Genomic DNA, 18,584 nt, shown 5'->3' with positions numbered 1-18,584 from the left:
AAGTGGCCTTTCTAGTAGCGGTCACGTCTCTTCGGAGAGTGTCCGAGCTAGCAGCGCTGTCATGCAAAGCTCCCTTCCTGGTATTTCACCAGGACAAGGTGGTTCTGCGCCCGATTCCCGAGTTTCTTCCTAAGGTGGTATCCCCCTTTCATCTCAATCAGGATATCTCCTTACCTTCTTTTTGTCCTCATCCAGTTCATCAATGTGAAAAGGATTTGCATCTGTTGGATCTGGTGAGAGCACTCAGAATCTACATTTCCCGCACGGCGCCCCTGCGCCACTCGGATGCACTCTTTGTCCTTGTCGCTGGTCAGCGTAAAGGGTCGCAAGCTTCAAAATCCACCCTGGCTCGATGGATCAAGGAACCAATTCTGGAAGCCTATCGTTCTGCCGGGCTTCCGGTTCCCTCAGGGCTGAAGGCCCATTCTACCAGAGCCGTGGGTGCGTCCTGGGCATTGCGGCACCAGGCTACGGCTCAGCAGGTGTGCCAGGCGGCTACCTGGTCGAGTCTGCACACTTTCACCAAGCATTATCAGGTGCATACCTACGCTTCGGCGGACGCCAGCCTAGGTAGACGAGTCCTTCAGGCGGCGATTGCCCCCATGTAGGAAAGGGCTGTTTTACGGCCCTATCACGAGGTGTTATTTTACCCACCCAGGGACTGCTTTTGGACGTCCCAATTGTCTGGGTCTCCCAATGGAGCGACAAAGAAGAAGGGAATTTTGTTTACTTACCGTAAATTCCTTTTCTTCTAGCTCCAATTGGGAGACCCAGCACCCGCCCTGTTTCCTTAGGGATTTTTGTTTTTTCGGGTACACATGTTGTTCATGTTGAATGGTTTCAGTTCTCCGATGTTTCTTCGGATTGAATTTGTTTTTAAACCAGTTATTGGCTTTCCTCCTTCTTGCTTTTGCACTAAAACTGAGGAGCCCGTGATCCCACGGGGGGTGTATAGGCAGAAGGGGAGGGGCTTTACACTTTTAAGTGTAATACTTTGTGTGGCCTCCGGAGGCAGTAGCTATACACCCAATTGTCTGGGTCTCCCAATTGGAGCTAGAAGAAAAGGAATTTACGGTAAGTAAACAAAATTCCCTTCTTTGCTTAACAAGCAAAGCTTTCTGTAAATTTGTAACCTGGTTTACGAGAAAGCTTTGTTGTACGAGCAAAATCCTCACCGCACACACTTCCTGTTCCGTACATCCACCGCGCTCTGACCTGAACTTGCAGTCCACACAAACACACACAAATACACACCAACACACACGCACACACACAGTATTATGCTCACCTTGTAGTTCCCGGATACATCGCAACGTCCTCGCGGCGAACTACAAGTACCATGAGGCCGGTGGTGGAACGGAAGGTAAGGTGAGCATATAATATGTGTACCTTCCATTTCATCGCCAGCCTGAGTCCTGGGTTCTGTAGTTCGCTGCTCCACTCCAGGCTGTGCATCGGCATCCATAGCGACGAAGCAGGAACTTCCGGTCACCGCTACTCAAAGGCAGCGCGCTGGCCAATCAGAGGCAAGCGGCTCTGCCTTTGATGTCAGTGCGCTGGGAGCGGAAGTTCCTCCCTTGTCGTTATGGTAACCCGATGCACAGCCCGTACCGGAGAACAGCAAGTCCCAGGAGACCAGCGATGGAACGGAAGTTAAGGTGAGCATAATGTGTGTCTGTCTGTGTGTGTGTTTTTGTACGTGTGTGGAATGGCACAATAGGGGACCAGGATGGGACATTGAACAAGTTGTGGAGCGAATCACCTGCATTGCAATGATTTCCTATGGGAAATGCTGCTTTGCTCAACGAGTAACTTGGTTAACAAGCACACTCCCAGAACGGATTGTTCTCATTAAGCAAGGTTCCACTGTATTTGCATATACAGTTAGATTTGTTGTGTGGATTCATACTACAAGTAAATTCAGTTGTCAGGTGGCAAAAATGTTACTTTTGTTTCTTGCAGAAAGATTCCAAAAAGAGGCAGAAGAGGAGAGAGTGCGCAAACAGCGAGCCTCTGCAGAGAAGGCATTTCATGAGGGCATTGCCAAAGCCAAGCAAGTGCTGAGAAGGTCACCACTCGGCACTGACCGCAACCATAACAGGTATGGTTCTGGCCAAGGTTTAATTGACGCTGGCTTGCCCCAGGTTCACACAGACATTTCAGTTTGCAGTGCTCAGACTGCACGGAGATCTCCCAACCCAAATGTACAGTCTGATTAACCTATGAGGCTGTAAATTCGGGTTGGGAGACACCTACCCACCTCCGTTAAGCTCTAGGATTGCTGTCTGTGTATGGATTGTGCAATACGCCATGGAAACCTGACTTTACAGATTGATGCTCTTAGAACATGAGACATATTTTCATAGTTCATCTGAAGCAACTTTCCTTTACAGGTACTGGCTTTTCTCTGATGGCACTCCTGGACTTTTCATTGAGAAGGGCTGGGTACACGACAGTATTAATTACAACTTTAGCCCTCCAAAAGAAGAGGATGAAGAGGAGCAAAATGGAGATGGTAGTTTATTTTACTTATTACTTTATTCCTACTTTACCCTTCTATGATTGTACTTTTATGATGCATCAAGTGTTTTGTGAAAACCTTAGTTTTTTTTTTTTTTTTTCTTTTTCTTCCTTAAATGCTTTTTAGTTAGAAATCTTATCACCCATGGCCATGATGGGTCCTAAATGGTTTGAACTGGAAAACACCTTTAAAAGGGACTGTCACCAGGTGTTTGTTCCCCCATCTCAGAGCAGCATAATGTAGAGACAGAGAGCCTGATTCTAGCGATGTGTCACTTATTGGACTGTTTGCTGTTATTTTCATAAAATCAATGTTTTCTCTGCTGCAGCTCTAGCAGTTACGCCTGAAACACATTTCTGCAAAAAAACGCGTGCGTGTCTCGCGTTCTGTGTTACGGGTCCGTGTTGCCCTTTTGATGTCTGTTTCGCCGGTACGTGTGACATCGGTGTGATGGCGTAGGCTCTCCGTGCGTGTTGAATGTCCGTGTATTCGTGAGAGATGTACGTGTTACGTCCGTTTCTGATGGAAATTGACGATGAAAATGCCTATTCATGAGATTCTGTTGTGTCTAATAGGACTATCAGCTGCCGTAATCACTACTTTTTTGGTAACCTTTGTTTAAACTGATTTAAAAGGGTTAAAACCCCATCACATTTAACGTCTTGCCTGCGATCCCGAAAGCGATACGACCTGATAGGGATCGCAGGTAAGTCGCTGGGAGGTCGCTGGTGAGATGTCACACAGTAAGACCCTAACCAACGACGCAATAATGATCAGCGACCTGTATAACGATCTCTGCGGGCGTTGGGACCTTGTAAGGAGGTCGTTAGTAGGTGTCATACATAACGAGATCGCTGACGTCTCACAGAAATGGTGACTCCGCAACGATCTCGTTTGCGAACTCGTGTGTGACTGGACCTATAAAATAGCTCAAAACTATTAACTATTAAAAACGCACAGGACGGTACAGATAGCACACGTACATGATACAGCACACGTACATGATACGTGTCACGTACGTGCAGGCACGGACCCATTGACCTGAGCAGGTCCGTGTCTGCGTGAGGCCGGAGAAACAGACATGTCAGCCGTGTGAAAAAAAACGCACACACGTACAATCCACACGGACACACATTTCGTGTGTGTGCCTGTTACCATAGGGTAACATTCGTGCACGTGTGCTCGTGCCACCGGTACGTGTCAAAAAGTCCCAAACACGTACCGGTGGCACGGATGTGTGTTGCAGGTCTAATACAGATCTCATGAATATGCTGGACTACCTGGCAGCACACCAAATAGTCCTCTAATGATCTACTGCTGATAAATCAGTGATTTTATCAAAACTACAGTAAGCAGCCCAGTAAGTGAAACATAATCACTGGAATCAGGATCTCTGCCCCTACATTATACTGCTCTCAGATTAGGTGACAAAAACCTGGTGACAGATTCCCTTTTAAGGCTGATTTTTAATTTTGTTTTATCATAAAGTAGGACCGCCCACTGGACTCCTAAGCCTATTTTGTAAAGGACATAAAATAAATGCAATTCCTACTGCACCTTTTCCTACATAACAGTTTAAGTAACTCCTCCCCATAGATTGATGCTCGGGATGTTGATGCAGAGGGTTAAGCTCAGACTTGCTGAGTGGTCTGTATGTACAAACCTTTGATACAGTACCTTTGGCAGTACTTGGATGAAAGTTCACAAAAAGTGTCCTAAAGGGTTATAAGTACATATATTGATGTTTTATTGACTGCATAAGAAATAGATAACTGGTGAATCTAACATAATAAATATAATATATATTTATTTATTATTATTATTATTTTCAATAAATTGTATGCATATAAATATACACTGCATATATCAAGTGGAGAACATACCGTGCAGGGAAAAACCTATAAGACCCCAGGACTCCAATGCGCATTTCGCTCACTCCTTAAATATATTTTATACTTGTTGAATTGTCTGCATAAGAATTTAATAATAAAGACGATACAAAGGGTACGTATAAAATATATTTCTTTATCGTTCCTATGGGAGACCCAGACATTGGGTGTATAGCTTCTGCCTCCGGAGGACACACAAAGTACTACACTAAAAAGTGTAGCTTCTCCCTCTGAGCATATACACCCCCTGGAGAACCAGATCTAGCCAGTTCATTGCTTTGTGTTCAGGAGGCATACATCCACACATGCATTCTCATCTGATTTTTCATTTTTGGAAAGTTTTTGAAGAAAAGCGGGTCCAAGCCTGGACTCCCGGCATGTCCCTTCTCACCCCACTGTGTCGGCGGTGTTGTTAAGGTTGATTCCAAGGCTGGAGCCTTACATGCCGTGCTCCTTCACCATCCCTCGGGCTCTGGCTTGAAGTGGGAGCCAGCACGGTTCTCCTTGCTTTGCAGGAGACCGGTCTCCATCCGCAGCCCTTCAGGATCCTGCTGGACGGAGCACTCATCCCCAGGGACTTGGAACCCTGCGTCTCAGCAAGCTAAGTACCTGAGACGTTTATATTCGGGGGGTCCCGGTACTTTATTATGGTGGGAGAGTGTGCTGTGTAACTTTTCTGACATTCCCGGCCGGTTCTCTGGTTGTCGCCTGAGAACCGCGCCGATGGTGCCTGCGCGCCGGCCGCATCGCTCAAATTTAGGCCCCGGCTTCGCCGGAGGCCTACTTTCGTTTTCACTGCCCTCGCATGTCAATCATGCAGAGGGACAGTGCGGCTCCGCCCAGCGGCCGTTCGGCACAGGGGAGGGACACTCCTCTCTGAGTAAATGTCCCCTCCCCTGTAAGTCTCCTTGGCCCTCCAGATCCCGCTCTCAGAGCAGGTCCCGCCCCCTCTCCTCGCTCCGGCGCCATTTTATCAGCGTTTTTCTCTGGATCAGCGCTGGCTGCAGCATCCCTGCTAAGCTGCTTGGGGGTCCGGGCTGTGGGATCTGGAGGGCACACAAACGGTCTGATAAGCCACAACCTCCGGTTGTGGACCTTCTTATATACTCTCTGGGGGTCATTCTGGCTCAGAGCCCCCACTCCAGCAACATGTCTCACACGAGGAGCAAGGCTGCAAGGCTGTAGTCAATATGCACTGCATGTAAGCTCGTGCTGCCTGAACCGAGCACATATCCACACTGTGAGGCCTGCTCTAACCTGATAATGCCTCAGCCTGGAATCGCACCCACAGTGGTCCCTCCGGCTGCTCCGGCTCCGGTGGCTGAACCCCCGGCTTGGGTAGAATCCTTCTCTAGGTCAATCTCCCAGTCTTTTGCCGACTCCATGGGACAGCTGTCCCGGACTTTGCTGAACATGCATCAGCCCCCTTCTCAGGGCGCCTCTGCTGCTAGGGCTCTCTCAGCGGAGCTCACAGAGGATTCTTCATCTGGTCCCAGACCCCGTCCTCCTAAAAGGACACGCAGGGTCCCCTCTCCTTCCTCGTCCCACGGCTCTGATTCAAGAGCTGACTCGCAGGACGAGGAGGATGCCTTTACTGGGGGCTCGGAGGCTACCTCCATGTGCCCCATTGATCTGTCCGAAAGTGACTCAGATGTTAGTGATTTGATTGCGTCCATTAATTCTGTACTGGACCTCAATCCGCCAGTATCAGAGGAGCAACCCTCTCTGGCAGAAAAGCACCAGTTTACCTTGCCTAAAAGAACAAGGAGTGTGTTCTTTAACCACTCCAGTTTTCAGGCCACTGTGACCAAGCCTAGGGCCTGTCCTGACAAACTCTTCCCAAAGCGTGGTTCTGATGACCGTTTTCCCTTTCCACCTGAGGTGGTCAAGGAGTGGGCTCATTCACCAAAGGTAGACCCTCCGGTGTCTAGACTCTCAGCCCGGACCGTTGGATCAGTGGCTGATGGCACCTCTCTTAAGGATTCCACTGACCGCCAGGTTGACCTTCTGGCCAAATCTGTATATGAGGCGGCAGGGGCCTCGTTCTCCCCATCTTTTGCAGCAGTGTGGGCTCTCAAAGCCATCTCTGCTTCTCTAGAGGAGATGCATTCCCTCACCAGGGAATCTATGCCCGAAATGGTTGCCTTAACTTCCCAAGCTTCAGCTTTTTCATCCTATGCCATGTCTGCCATGCTGGAGGATTCTCACCGCACTGCGGTGGTTTCGGCTAATTCCCTCGCTATCCGCAGGATCTTGTGGCTTCGAGAGTGGAAGGCAGATGCTTCTTCAAAGAAGTACCTTGCTGGGCTCCCTTTTGCTGGATCCAGGCTATTCGGCGAACAACTGGATGAAATTATTAAGGAAGCTACTGGCGGGAAGAGTACTTCCATGCCACAAACTAAAACCAGGAAACCTGCCCAGGGTAGGAACCAGTCGATGTTTTGTTCCTTTCGTTCCTCCAACTGGTCATCCTCTAAGCCCTCGGCCTCGTCCACTAACTCAGCCAAGGACCAAAAACCCAACTGGCGCACAAAGGCGTGTCCACAGAAGACCGCAGGAGCTGCTGCCACTAAAGCAGCCTCCTCTTGACTATCTGGCCGCGCCAGCAACGTCCTTAGTCGGTGGCAGGCTCTCCCACTTTGGCGACGTGTGGTTTCAACACGTCTCCGATCAGTGGGTGCGGGATATAATCTCCCACGGCTACAGGATAGAATTCTCTTCCAGCCCGCCAAACAGATTTTTCTTCATCGTTCCTTATGGGAGACCCAGACCATGGGTGTATAGCTTCTGCCTCCGGAGGACACACAAAGTACTACACTAAAAGTGTAGCTCCTCCCTCCGAGCATATACACTCCCCGGATGACAAATCCAACCAGTTCAATGCTTTGTGTTCAGGAGGTCACACACACACATGCATCCTCTGATTTTTGATTTCAAAGATTTGGAAGAAAAGCGGGTCCAATCTGGACTCCCGGCATGTCCCTTCTCACCCCACTGTGTCGGCGGTGCTGTTAAGGTTGATGTTACAAGGCTGGAGCCTTCACATGCCGCGCTCCTTCACCATCCCCTGAGGCTCTGGCTTGAAGTGGGAGCCATCACGGTTCTCACTGCTTTGCAGGAGACCGGTCTCCATCCGCAGCCCTTTCAGGACCCTGACGGACGGAGCGATCACCCCCCAGGGACCTGGCACCTGCGTCTCACAAGCTAAGTACTGAGACGTTATTACCACAGACGGTGGTCTTTCCAGGGGTCCCTTGTACTTTATATATTGGGGAGAGTGTGTTATATAACTGTGTTAACATTTCCGGCCGGTTCTCCAGTTTTCACTGGAGAACCGCGCCGATGGTGCCTGCACGCTGGCCGCATGTTTAAATCTAGGCCCCGGCTTCGCCTGAGGCCTAGTTTCGATTCTCTACCCCTGCATGTCAGTCAGTGCAGTGGGACAGTGTGGCTCCGCCCAGCGGCTGTTCAGCACAGGGAAGGGACACTCCTCACTGAGGAAAGATTCCCTCCCCTGTATGCCTCATTTGCCCTCCGTCCTGCTCTCAGAGTAGGCCCCGCCCCCTCTCCTCGCTGCGGACGCCATTTTCTCAGCGTTCTCAATGTCTGCATAACCACATTGTGACACTGGGGGCCTGGGCTGGGGGATCTGGAGGGCACAGAGATGTCCCTATGTTAAACGGTCTGGCAAGCCACAACCTCCGGTTGTGCAGCTGCTTATATACTCTGTTTATATACTCTGCTGGGGGTCATTCTGGACAGAGCCCCCACTTCTGCAGCATGTCTCATATCAGAGCAGGGCTGCAAGGCTGTTCTTAATATGCACTGCATGTAGACTCGTACTGCCTGTACCGAGCACATAACCACATTGTGATGCCTGCTCTAACATAGTGGTGCCTCAGCCTGGAGGCTCATCCCCAGTGGTCCCTCCGGCTGCTCCGGCTCCGGTGGCTGAACCCCCGGCTTGGGTAGAATCCCTCTCTCCAGGGGACAGCTGTCCCGGACACTGCTGAGCATGCATCAGCCCCCTTCTCAGGGCGCTTCTGCTGCTACGGCTCGCTCAGCAAAGCTCACAGAGGATTCTTCAGCTGGTCTCAGACCCCGTCCTCCTAAAATGGAGACGCAGGGTCCCCTTTCCCTCCTCGCCCCGCGGCTCTGGTTCACGAGCTGACTCGCAGGACAAGGAGGATGCCTTTACTGGGGGCTCGGACGCTTCTCCATGTACCCCATTGATCTGTCCGAAAGTGACGCAGATGCTAATGATTTGATTGCGTCCATTATATTTGTACTGGACCTCAATCCGCCTGTATCAGGGGAGCACCCCTCTCTGGCAGAAAAGCATCAGTATACCTTGCCTAGGAAAACAAGGAGTGTGTTCCTTATCCACTCCAGCTTTCAGGCCACTGTGACCAAGCCTGTCCTGACAGACGCTTCCCAAAGCGTGGTTCTGATGACTGTTTCCCCCTTCCACCAGTGGTGGTCAAGGAGTGGGCTCATTCACCAAGGGTGGACCCTCCGGTGTCTAGACTTCAGCCCGGACAGTTGTATCAGTGGCTGACGGCACCTCTCTAAGGATCCCACTGTCCGCCAGGTTGTCCTTCTGGCCAAATCTATATATGAGGCGGCAGGGGCCTCGTTCTCCCCATCTTTTGCAGCAGTGCGGGCTCTCAAAGCCATCTCTGCTTCTCGGGAGGAGATGCATTCCCTCACCAGGGACTTTATGCCCGAAATGGTTGCCTTAACTTCCAGGCTTCAGTCTTTTCATCCTATGCCACGTCTGCCATGCTGGAGACTGTCACCGCACTGCGGTGGCCTCGGCTACTTCCCTCGCTATCCGCAGGTTCCTGTGGCTTCGAGAGTGGAAGGCAGATGCTTCTTAAGAAGTTCCTTGCTGGAGTCCCTTTTGCTGGGACCAGTCTATTCGGTGAACAACTGGATGAAATTATTCAGGAAGCTTTTGGCAGGAAGAGTACTTCCATGCCACAACCCAGGAGACCTGTCCAGGGCAGGAACCAGTCGAGGTTTCGTTCCTTTCGTTCCTCTAACTGGTCGTCCTCTAAGCCCTCGGCCTCGTCCACTAACTCAGCCAAGGTCCGTAAACCAACTGGCGCATGAAGCCACGTCCTAAGTCGGCAGGAGCTGCTGCCACCAAGGCAGCCTCCTCTTAATTATCTGGCCGCGCCAGTAACGTCCTTGGTCGGTGGCAGGCTCTCCCTCTTGGGCGACGTGTGGTTTCAACACGTCTTCGATCAGTGGGTGTGGGTTACCATCTCCCACGGCTACAGAATAGAATTCTATCCAGCCCGCCAAACAGATTTTTTTTCTGTCAACTCCCCCCTGCTCCAAGGCCGCCGCCTTCTCACAGGCCGTGGCATTCTTGCAGGCCAATGGAGTAATTGTACCAGTTCCCGACTGGGAACGGTTCTGAGATTTCTACTCAAATCTCTTCCTAGTTCCCGAAAAGGACGGTGCTTTCCGACCTGTATCTCAAGCTTCTCAACAAGCATGTTCAGGTGCGGCAATTTTGCATGGAATCTCTGCGATCAGTCAATGACCCAAGGAGATTTCTTAGCATCCATCGACATCAGAGATGTCTATCTGCATGTGCCAATCGCAGTTTCACACCAGCGTTGGCTACGTTTTGTAATCGGAGAGGAACATTTCCAATTCGTGGCTCTCCCCTTTGGGTTAGCCACGGCCCCTCGTGTATTCACCAAGGTCATGGCAGCAGTGGTTGCGGTTCTGCTCCTCCAGGGGTTGGTAGTGATTCCTTACCTGGACGACCTTCTAGTCAGGGCTTCATCCAGTGCAGACTGTCAGCGCAGTGTCTCGCTCACTCTCAGCGCAGTGTCTCGCTCACTCTCAGCGCAGTGTCTCGCTCACTCTCAGCGCAGTGTCTCGCTCACTCTCAGCGCAGTGTCTCGCTCACGCTCAGCGCAGTGTCTCGCTCACGCTCAGCGCAGTGTCTCGCTCACGCTCAGCGCAGTGTCTCGCTCACGCTCAGCGCAGTGTCTCGCTCACGCTCAGCGCAGTGTCTCGCTCACGCTCAGCGCAGTGTCTCGCTCACGCTCAGCGCAGTGTCTCGCTCACGCTCAGCGCAGTGTCTCGCTCACGCTCAGCGCAGTGTCTCGCTCACGCTCAGCGCAGTGTCTCGCTCACGCTCAGCGCAGTGTCTCGCTCACGCTCAGCGCAGTGTCTCGCTCACGCTCAGCGCAGTGTCTCGCTCACGCTCAGCGCAGTGTCTCGCTCACGCTCAGCGCAGTGTCTCGCTCACGCTCAGCGCAGTGTCTCGCTCACGCTCAGCGCAGTGTCTCGCTCACGCTCAGCGCAGTGTCTCGCTCACGCTCAGCGCAGTGTCTCGCTCACGCTCAGCGCAGTGTCTCGCTCACGCTCAGCGCAGTGTCTCGCTCACGCTCAGCGCAGTGTCTCGCTCACGCTCAGCGCAGTGTCTCGCTCACGCTCAGCGCAGTGTCTCGCTCACGCTCAGCGCAGTGTCTCGCTCACGCTCAGCGCAGTGTCTCGCTCACGCTCAGCGCAGTGTCTCGCTCACGCTCAGCGCAGTGTCTCGCTCACGCTCAGCGCAGTGTCTCGCTCACGCTCAGCGCAGTGTCTCGCTCACGCTCAGCGCAGTGTCTCGCTCACGCTCAGCGCAGTGTCTCGCTCACGCTCAGCGCAGTGTCTCGCTCACGCTCAGCGCAGTGTCTCGCTCACGCTCAGCGCAGTGTCTCGCTCACGCTCAGCGCAGTGTCTCGCTCACGCTCAGCGCAGTGTCTCGCTCACGCTCAGCGCAGTGTCTCGCTCACGCTCAGCGCAGTGTCTCGCTCACGCTCAGCGCAGTGTCTCGCTCACGCTCAGCGCAGTGTCTCGCTCACGCTCAGCGCAGTGTCTCGCTCACGCTCAGCGCAGTGTCTCGCTCACGCTCAGCGCAGTGTCTCGCTCACGCTCAGCGCAGTGTCTCGCTCACGCTCAGCGCAGTGTCTCGCTCACGCTCAGCGCAGTGTCTCGCTCACGCTCAGCGCAGTGTCTCGCTCACGCTCAGCGCAGTGTCTCGCTCACGCTCAGCGCAGTGTCTCGCTCACGCTCAGCGCAGTGTCTCGCTCACGCTCAGCGCAGCGTCTCGCTCACGCTCAGCGCAGCGTCTCGCTCACGCTCAGCGCAGCGTCTCGCTCACGCTGACCCCGACCCAGGAACTTACGTACCTAGGGATGCAATTCGAGACTCTGCTGGCACTTGTGAAGCTGCCCTTAGTCAAACAGCAGTCCCTTCATCTGGCGGTTCGCTCTCTGCTGAGGCTCCGCCGTCATTCCATCAGGCACCTCATGCAGGTGCTGGGTCAGATGGTGGCGTCAATGGAAGCGGTTCCCTTTGCCAGTTCCATCTGCGTCCCCTGCAGCTGGACATTCTCCGCTGTTGGGACAAGGAACCTCTTCCTTGCACAGGCTGGTGGCTCTGTCGCCACAGACCAGGGGCTCCCTTCAGTGGTGGCTTCGGCCCCTCTCTCTGTCCCAGGGACGCTCCTTTCTGGCCCCGTCCTGGGTGATTCTCACCACGGATGCCAGTCTATCTGGCTGGGGAGCAGTGTTTCTCCACCACCGAGCACAGGGCACTTGGACTCCATCCGAATCAGCCCTCTCGATCAATGTGCTGGAAATCAGGGCTGTACTCCTAGCTCTCGTAGTTTTTCACCACCTGTCGGCGGGCAAGCACATTCGAGTCCAGTCAGACAACGCGACAGCAGTTGCCTACATCAATTACCTAAGGCGGGACTCGCAGCCGCCTAGCAATGTTGGAAGTTCAACGTATCCTTCAGTGGACGGAGGACTCCAAGTCCACCATATCCGCAGTCCACATCCCAGGCGTAGAAAACTGGGAGGCAGATTATCTCAGCCGTCAAACCGTGGACAGCGGCGAGTGGGCCCGGCATCCGGCAGTGTTCCGGTCAATTTAGCAGGCGGGGCACTCCGGAAGTGGATCTATTGGCATCCCGGCACAACAACAAGGTCCCGGTTTACGTGGCTCGCTCCCACGATCCTCAGGCCTTGGCAGCGGACGCGCTGGTTCCAGATTGGTCCCAGTTCCGTCTGGCCTACGTGTTTCCCCCTCTAGCTCTCTTGCCCAGAGTCCTGCGCAAGATCAGAATGGAGGGCCGTCGGATCGTACTGATCGCCCCAGACTGGCCCAGGCGAGCTTGGTTCCCAGACCTGCTCCGTCTGTCCGTAGAGGTGCTGTGGCATCTCCCGGACCGGCCAGTCCTTCTCTCACAGGGTCCGTTTTCCGCCAGAATTCTGCGGCTCTCAGATTGACGGCGTGGCTCTTGAGCCCTGAATCCTTACGGCTTCAGGCATTCCTTCCGAGGTCATCTTCACTATGACTCAGGCTCGGAAGTCTTCCTCGGCCAGGATTTACCACAGGACTTGGAGAATTTTCCTGTCCTGGTGTCGTTCTTCCGGCCATGCTCCTTGGCCGTTTTTCCTTGCCGACCATCCTGTCCTTTCTACAGTCCGGCCTGCAGCTAGGACTGTCCCTCAATTCCCTCAAGGGACAGGTCTCGGCTCTGTCAGCGTTGTTCCAGCGGCGTATCGCCCGGCTGGCCCAGGTGCGCACCTTCATGCAGGGCGCATCTCACATCATTCCGCCTTACCGGCGGTCTCTGGATCCCTGAGACCTTAATCTGGTCCTCATGGCCTTACAGAAACCCCCCTTTGAGCCTCTTAGGGAGGTTTCGTTGTTTCGTCTTTCACAGAAAGTGGTCTTTCTGGTGGCCATTATTTCTCTCAGGAGAGTCTCTGATTTGACTGTGCTCTCTTCGGAGTCACCCTTTTTGTTTTTTCTTCGGCGCTCCATTGGGAGACCCAGACGATTGGGTGTATAGCTACTGCCTCCGGAGGCCACACAAAGCATTACACTAAAAAGTGTAAGGCCCCTCCCCTTCTGGCTATACACCCCCAGTGGGATCACTGGCTCACCAGTTTTCTGCTTTGTGCGAAGGAGGTCAGACATCCACGCATAGCTCCACTGTTTTTAGTCAGCAGCAGCTGCTGACTAGGTCGGTTGGAAGAAAAGTGGGCCCATATGGGGCCCCCAGCATGCTCCCTTCTCACCCCACTTGTGGTTTGTAAGGTTGAGGTACCCATTGCGGGTACGGAGGCTGGAGCCCACATGCTGTTTTCCTTCCCCATCCCCCTGAGGGCTCTGGTGAAGTGGGATCTTACAGGTCTCCAGGCACTGAGACCGGGCTCCATCCACAGACCCAGAGAACCTGCTGGATATGGAGCTGAGTATCGTCAGGGACAGGCCCTGCTACATTAAGGTACTCTGTGTCCCCGGGCAAGCGCGCACACACACACCAGCATTGCTGGGAGTGTTAGTGCGCCGGGGGTAACAGCGCGGTGCGCTCGTGCTATTATTCACTGCAGCTTAGCTGAGTGAATTTATGTATTGGGAACTGCCGCGCCGGCCGCTGCTGGGTGTTTTTTACATTGTGGCGCGGCTGGGACTTGTGGTGCGCCGGGGACTTCCGCGCTGGCCGTGCACATGGACGGCCACGCTTATTACTCGAGTCCCCGGCTTTGCGGCCTAGTTTTCGTTTCGTTCCCGCCTCCAGCCCTGCCAGTCAGGGGAGAGGCGGGACGCTGTACAGACAGTCAGCACAGAGGGCTGGAGTCTGCTTTGCATTCTCCAGCCCCCTTCACTGGACACAGTGGGACGCCAGTTTCCCGCTCTTGTCTGGGGCACGCCCACGGCCCGCCCCTCGTCACACGAGCTGAAGAAGGACGCCGGCAGCCATTCCTGCACGCAGTCCGAGCTGGGGAACGGAGACATGCTCTGGGCAACCAACACAGGGCTCTGGCGACCACATACCCGCGTTATAGGCGGGCGGTAAGCAGCACCTGAAGTGCTGACCCCACAAAATACCGCAGTGTCCATTTGTATTTGATGCTTGTATATACACTGCACTGTAGGTCGCTATCTTTGGCTATATGCCCTCCTAGATGGCGAGATAACAGCAGCAGAAAAGCAAGGGTGCTAAGGCACAGGTTTTTCTAGGCTGCTTGTATTGCATGTGCTGAAGTGTTCATTTGTACTTATGCTTGTATGTTATACATTGCACTGTACTGTCGCTACTCTTGGCTATATGCCCTCCTAGATGGCGAGATAACAGCAGCAAAAAAGCAAGGGTGCTAAGGCACAGGCTTTCTATGCTGCTTGTATTGCATGTGCTGAAGTGTTCATTTGTACTTATGCTTGTATGTTATACATTGCACTGTACGGTCGCTACTCTTGGCAATATTCTCCTAGATGGCTGGACAACAGCAGCAAAAAAGCAAGGGTGCCAAGGCACAGGCTTTCTATGCTGCTTGTATTGCAGTGCTGAAGTGTTCATTTGTACTTATGCTTGTATGATATACATTGCACTGTACGGTCGCTACTCTGGGCTATATTCTCCTAGATGGCTGGACAGCAGCAGCAAAAAAAGCAAGAGTGCCAAGGCACAGGCTTTCTATGCTGCTTGTATTGCATGTGCTGATGTGTTTATGCTTGTATGCTATACATTGCATAGATGGATTGAATACAGCAGCAAAAAAGCAACAAGGCTTCCTATGCTGTTTTTCCTGCATGTGATACTGTTCCACCGGCAGGTTCCACTGACCCCCATTGTGTGCAAGCTCCCCTGTAGCACTTGGTCAGCCGGGGTCTCTACTAGAGGTGGCCAAAGGAACCATCCGTGAACCCTGTCCAGGGACAGGGACGGAGTTGCAGTTTCGGCTGATGGATTGTCATGGGATAGAGACTTTGCAGTCCAGACAGGCCATGGGCAATCTTGATTAATGCTCCCTGGCCACCCTCATTTGGAACGTAATCAGTGCTCCGGGGGGGTCCCAGGCATTCCAGGGTGAAGGCTCTGACACGGACGGCAGTCCCAGACAGCCTAAGCTAGCTCGCTGGAGGCGGCGCTCGGCTTCATCACTGGTCAGGGTCCCAGCAGGAGGACTCTCTGTATGATGAGGCAGACGTAGCTGATCAGGGCTTTGGTCCTGACACCGCTCTCAATCCGGATACACCGGATGGTGACGCCATAGTGAATGATCTTATAGCGTCCATCAATGGAATGTTGGATATTTCTCCCTCAGCTCCCCCATTGGAGGAGTCAGCTTCACAGCAGGAGAAATCCTTTTTCAGTACTCATGCGTATATTGCGTATTTTTCTGGCGCTGACTTCAGAGAAGCAGTTCAGAAACACCACGCTTACCAGATAAGCATTTTCTTCAAACGTTTTAAGGATACACGTTATCCCTTTCACCTGACGTGGTAAACCGCTAGACCCAGGGTCCAAAGGTGGATCCCCCAATCTCCAGGCTTGCGGCTAGATCCATAGTTGCAGTGAAGATGGGACTTCACTTAAAGATGCCATTGACAGACAGATGGACCTCTGGTTGAAATCTGTCTGTGAAGCTATCAGCGTGTCGGTTGCTCCGGCATTCGCAGCCGTATGGGCACTCTAACCTATTTCAGCTGGGCTTGCGCAGCTGGTCTTGAGCACATGTACATCTGTGCCGCAGGTGGTGTCCTTAACCTCGCAATGTCTGCATTGGCGACTTACCCTAGTAATGCTGTCCTGGAGGGACAGTCGAGGTTGGTCCTTCCCAGGCTCGGGCAGGTCCCAATTGTCCTCGTCCAAAAGGGCTCAAAAGGCTCAGAGGGGCTCAGATTCCGGCCGGGCTCAATCACGCCCAAGGAAGGCAGCAGGAGGAACCGCTACCAAGGCGGTCTCCTCATGACTGTCAGCTCTCTCTCTCCGCATCCGCGGTTGGTGGCAGAATCTCTCGCTTGGGGACATTTACTGCCACAGGTCACAGACCGGTGGGTGACAGACATTTTGTCTCACGTGTACAGGATAGAGCTCTGTTCTCGTCCTCCGACGCGATTCTTCAGCGCTTCCCCCCCCTCCCCCCACCGAGCCGATGCTCTTCTGCAGGCAGAAGAAGTGGTAATCCCTGTTCCTCTTCAGGAACAAGACACGGTTTTTCCTCCAACCTGATTGGGGTGCCAAAAAAGGGGCGGCTCTTTCCGTTCCGTTCTGGACCTAACACTGCTCACCAAGCATGTGAAGGCCAGGCGGTTCCGGATGTAACCCTCCGCTCCGTCATTGCCTCAATGTCGCAAGGAGATTTCCTAGCATCAATAGTCATCAGGATGCTTATCTCCACGTGCCGATTGCTCCAGAGCACCAGCGTTTGCTACGTTTTCGTTATTGAAGACGAGCATCTTCAGTGCGTAGCCCTGCCCGTCGGGCTGGCAACAGCCCTACGGGTTTTCACCAAGTTCAGGGCAGCAGTGGGAGCAGTCCTGCACTCTCAGGGTCACTCTGTGATCCTTACTAGGACGATCCTCTTGTCAAGGCACCCTCTCAAGAGGCATGCCAACGCAGCCTGAACGTGGCGCTGGAGACTCTCCAGAATTTCGGGTGGATCATCAACTTTTCAAGGTTACATCGGGCACCGACCCAATCGCCGACATATCTGGGCATGGAGTTTCACACTCTCTCAGCGATAGTGAAGCTTCCGCTGGACAAGCAGCGTTCACTACAGACGGGGGTGCAGTCTCTCCTTCAAGGCCAGTCACACCCCTTAAGACGTCTCATGCAGAGGCAGTCACTTTCGCGCAGTTTTATCTGCGTCCACTTCAATGGGACATGCTTTGCCAATGGGTTGGGGAGTCGACGTCCCTAGACAGGAACGTTTCCCTTCTCAGGCGGTCAAGGAGTCCATCCTTCAGATCAATGTTCTGGAAATCTGGGCAGTGTATCTTGCCCTACAAGCCTTCCAGCAGCGGCTGGAAGGAAAACAGATCCGAATTCAGTCGGACAATCCCACAGCGGTGGCAGACATCGCCTACCAAGGCGGAACACGCATCGCCAAGCCTACCAGGCAATCCGGCGGATTCTGATGTGGGTGGGGGACAGAGCATCCACCATATCCGCAGTTCACTGTGTTCTACCTCTGGCACTGTTGCCCAGAGTGCTACGCAAGCTTAGCTCCGCTTGCCGCCGCGCCATCCTCGTCGTCCCAGACTGGCCGAGGAGGTCGTGGTTCCCGGATCTGTGGCATCTCACGGACGGCCAACCGTGGGCACCCTCAGACCGGCCAGACTTACTGTCCCAAGGGCCGTTTTTTTCCACTGAATTCTACGGCCCTGATCCTGACTGTGTGGCCATCGAGTCCGAGATCCTAGGGTCTTCAGGATTATCTCAAGTCGTCATTGCCACCATGAGACGGGCTAGGACGCTGACGTCTGCCAAGATCTACCACAAGACGTGGAAGATATTCTTCTCTTAGCGCTCTGCTCAGGGAGTATCTCCCTGGACATTTGCATTGCCTACTTTTCCTTCCTTCCTGCAATCTGGTTTGGGAAAAGGTTTGTCGCTCGGCTCCCTTAACGGACGAGTCCCAGCGCTGTCTATATTCTTTCAGAATCGCATAGTACGACTTCCTCAGGTACGCACGTTCCTGCAGGGGGTTGGTCGCATTGTCCCTCCGTACAAGAGGCCGTTAGACCCATGGGATCTGCACAGGGTACTAATTGCTCTTCAGGGGCCGCCCTTGGGGCCTCTGAGGGATGTTTTTTCACTTTCTCGACTGTCACAGAAAGTGGCCTTTTTGGTAACGGTCACGTCTCTTCAGAGAGTGTCCGAGCTAGCAGCGCGGTCATCCAAAGCTCCTTTCCTGGTGTTTCACCAAGACAAGGTAGTGCTGCGCCTGATTCCGGGGGTTCCTCCCTAAGGTGGTATTCCCCTTTCATCTCAGTCAGGATATCTCCTTACCTTCCTTTTGTCCTCATCCAGTTCATCGATATGAATTGGACTTGCATTTGTTGAATCTGATGAGAGCGCTCAGAATCTACTTTTCCGCACGGCGCCCCTGCGCCGCTCGGATGCACTCTTTATACTTGTCGCTGGTCAGCGCAAAGGGTCGCAGGCTTCCAAAGCCACCCTGGCTCGATGGATCAAGGAACCAATTCTTGAAGCCTACCGTTCTGCTGGGCTTCCGGTTCCATCAGGGCTGAAGGCCCATTCTACCAGAGCCGTGGGTGCGTCCTGGGCATTACGACACCAGGCTACGGCTCAACAGGTGTGCCAGGCAGTTACCTGGTCGAGTCTGCACACTTTCACCAAA

General features: G+C 53.3%; 1 protein-coding gene across 1 annotated transcript in view; it reads left to right on the top strand.

Moving 5' to 3' along the window:
- Positions 1 to 18,584, top strand: part of BAZ1B (bromodomain adjacent to zinc finger domain 1B) — a 129,716-nt gene that overhangs the window by 62,430 nt on the left and 48,702 nt on the right. Inside the window, exons 8-9 of the mRNA XM_075335360.1 lie at positions 1,963 to 2,101; positions 2,394 to 2,515. Of these exons, the coding sequence (XP_075191475.1) occupies positions 1,963 to 2,101; positions 2,394 to 2,515 (261 nt within the window). The remainder of the gene's footprint in view (positions 1 to 1,962; positions 2,102 to 2,393; positions 2,516 to 18,584) is intronic.

The sequence above is a fragment of the Anomaloglossus baeobatrachus genome, chromosome 2 (genome assembly GCF_048569485.1).
Source record: "Anomaloglossus baeobatrachus isolate aAnoBae1 chromosome 2, aAnoBae1.hap1, whole genome shotgun sequence".
In the NCBI taxonomy this organism is placed as follows: domain Eukaryota; kingdom Metazoa; phylum Chordata; class Amphibia; order Anura; family Aromobatidae; genus Anomaloglossus; species Anomaloglossus baeobatrachus.
This window is presented reverse-complemented; position numbering and strand designations above follow the sequence as displayed.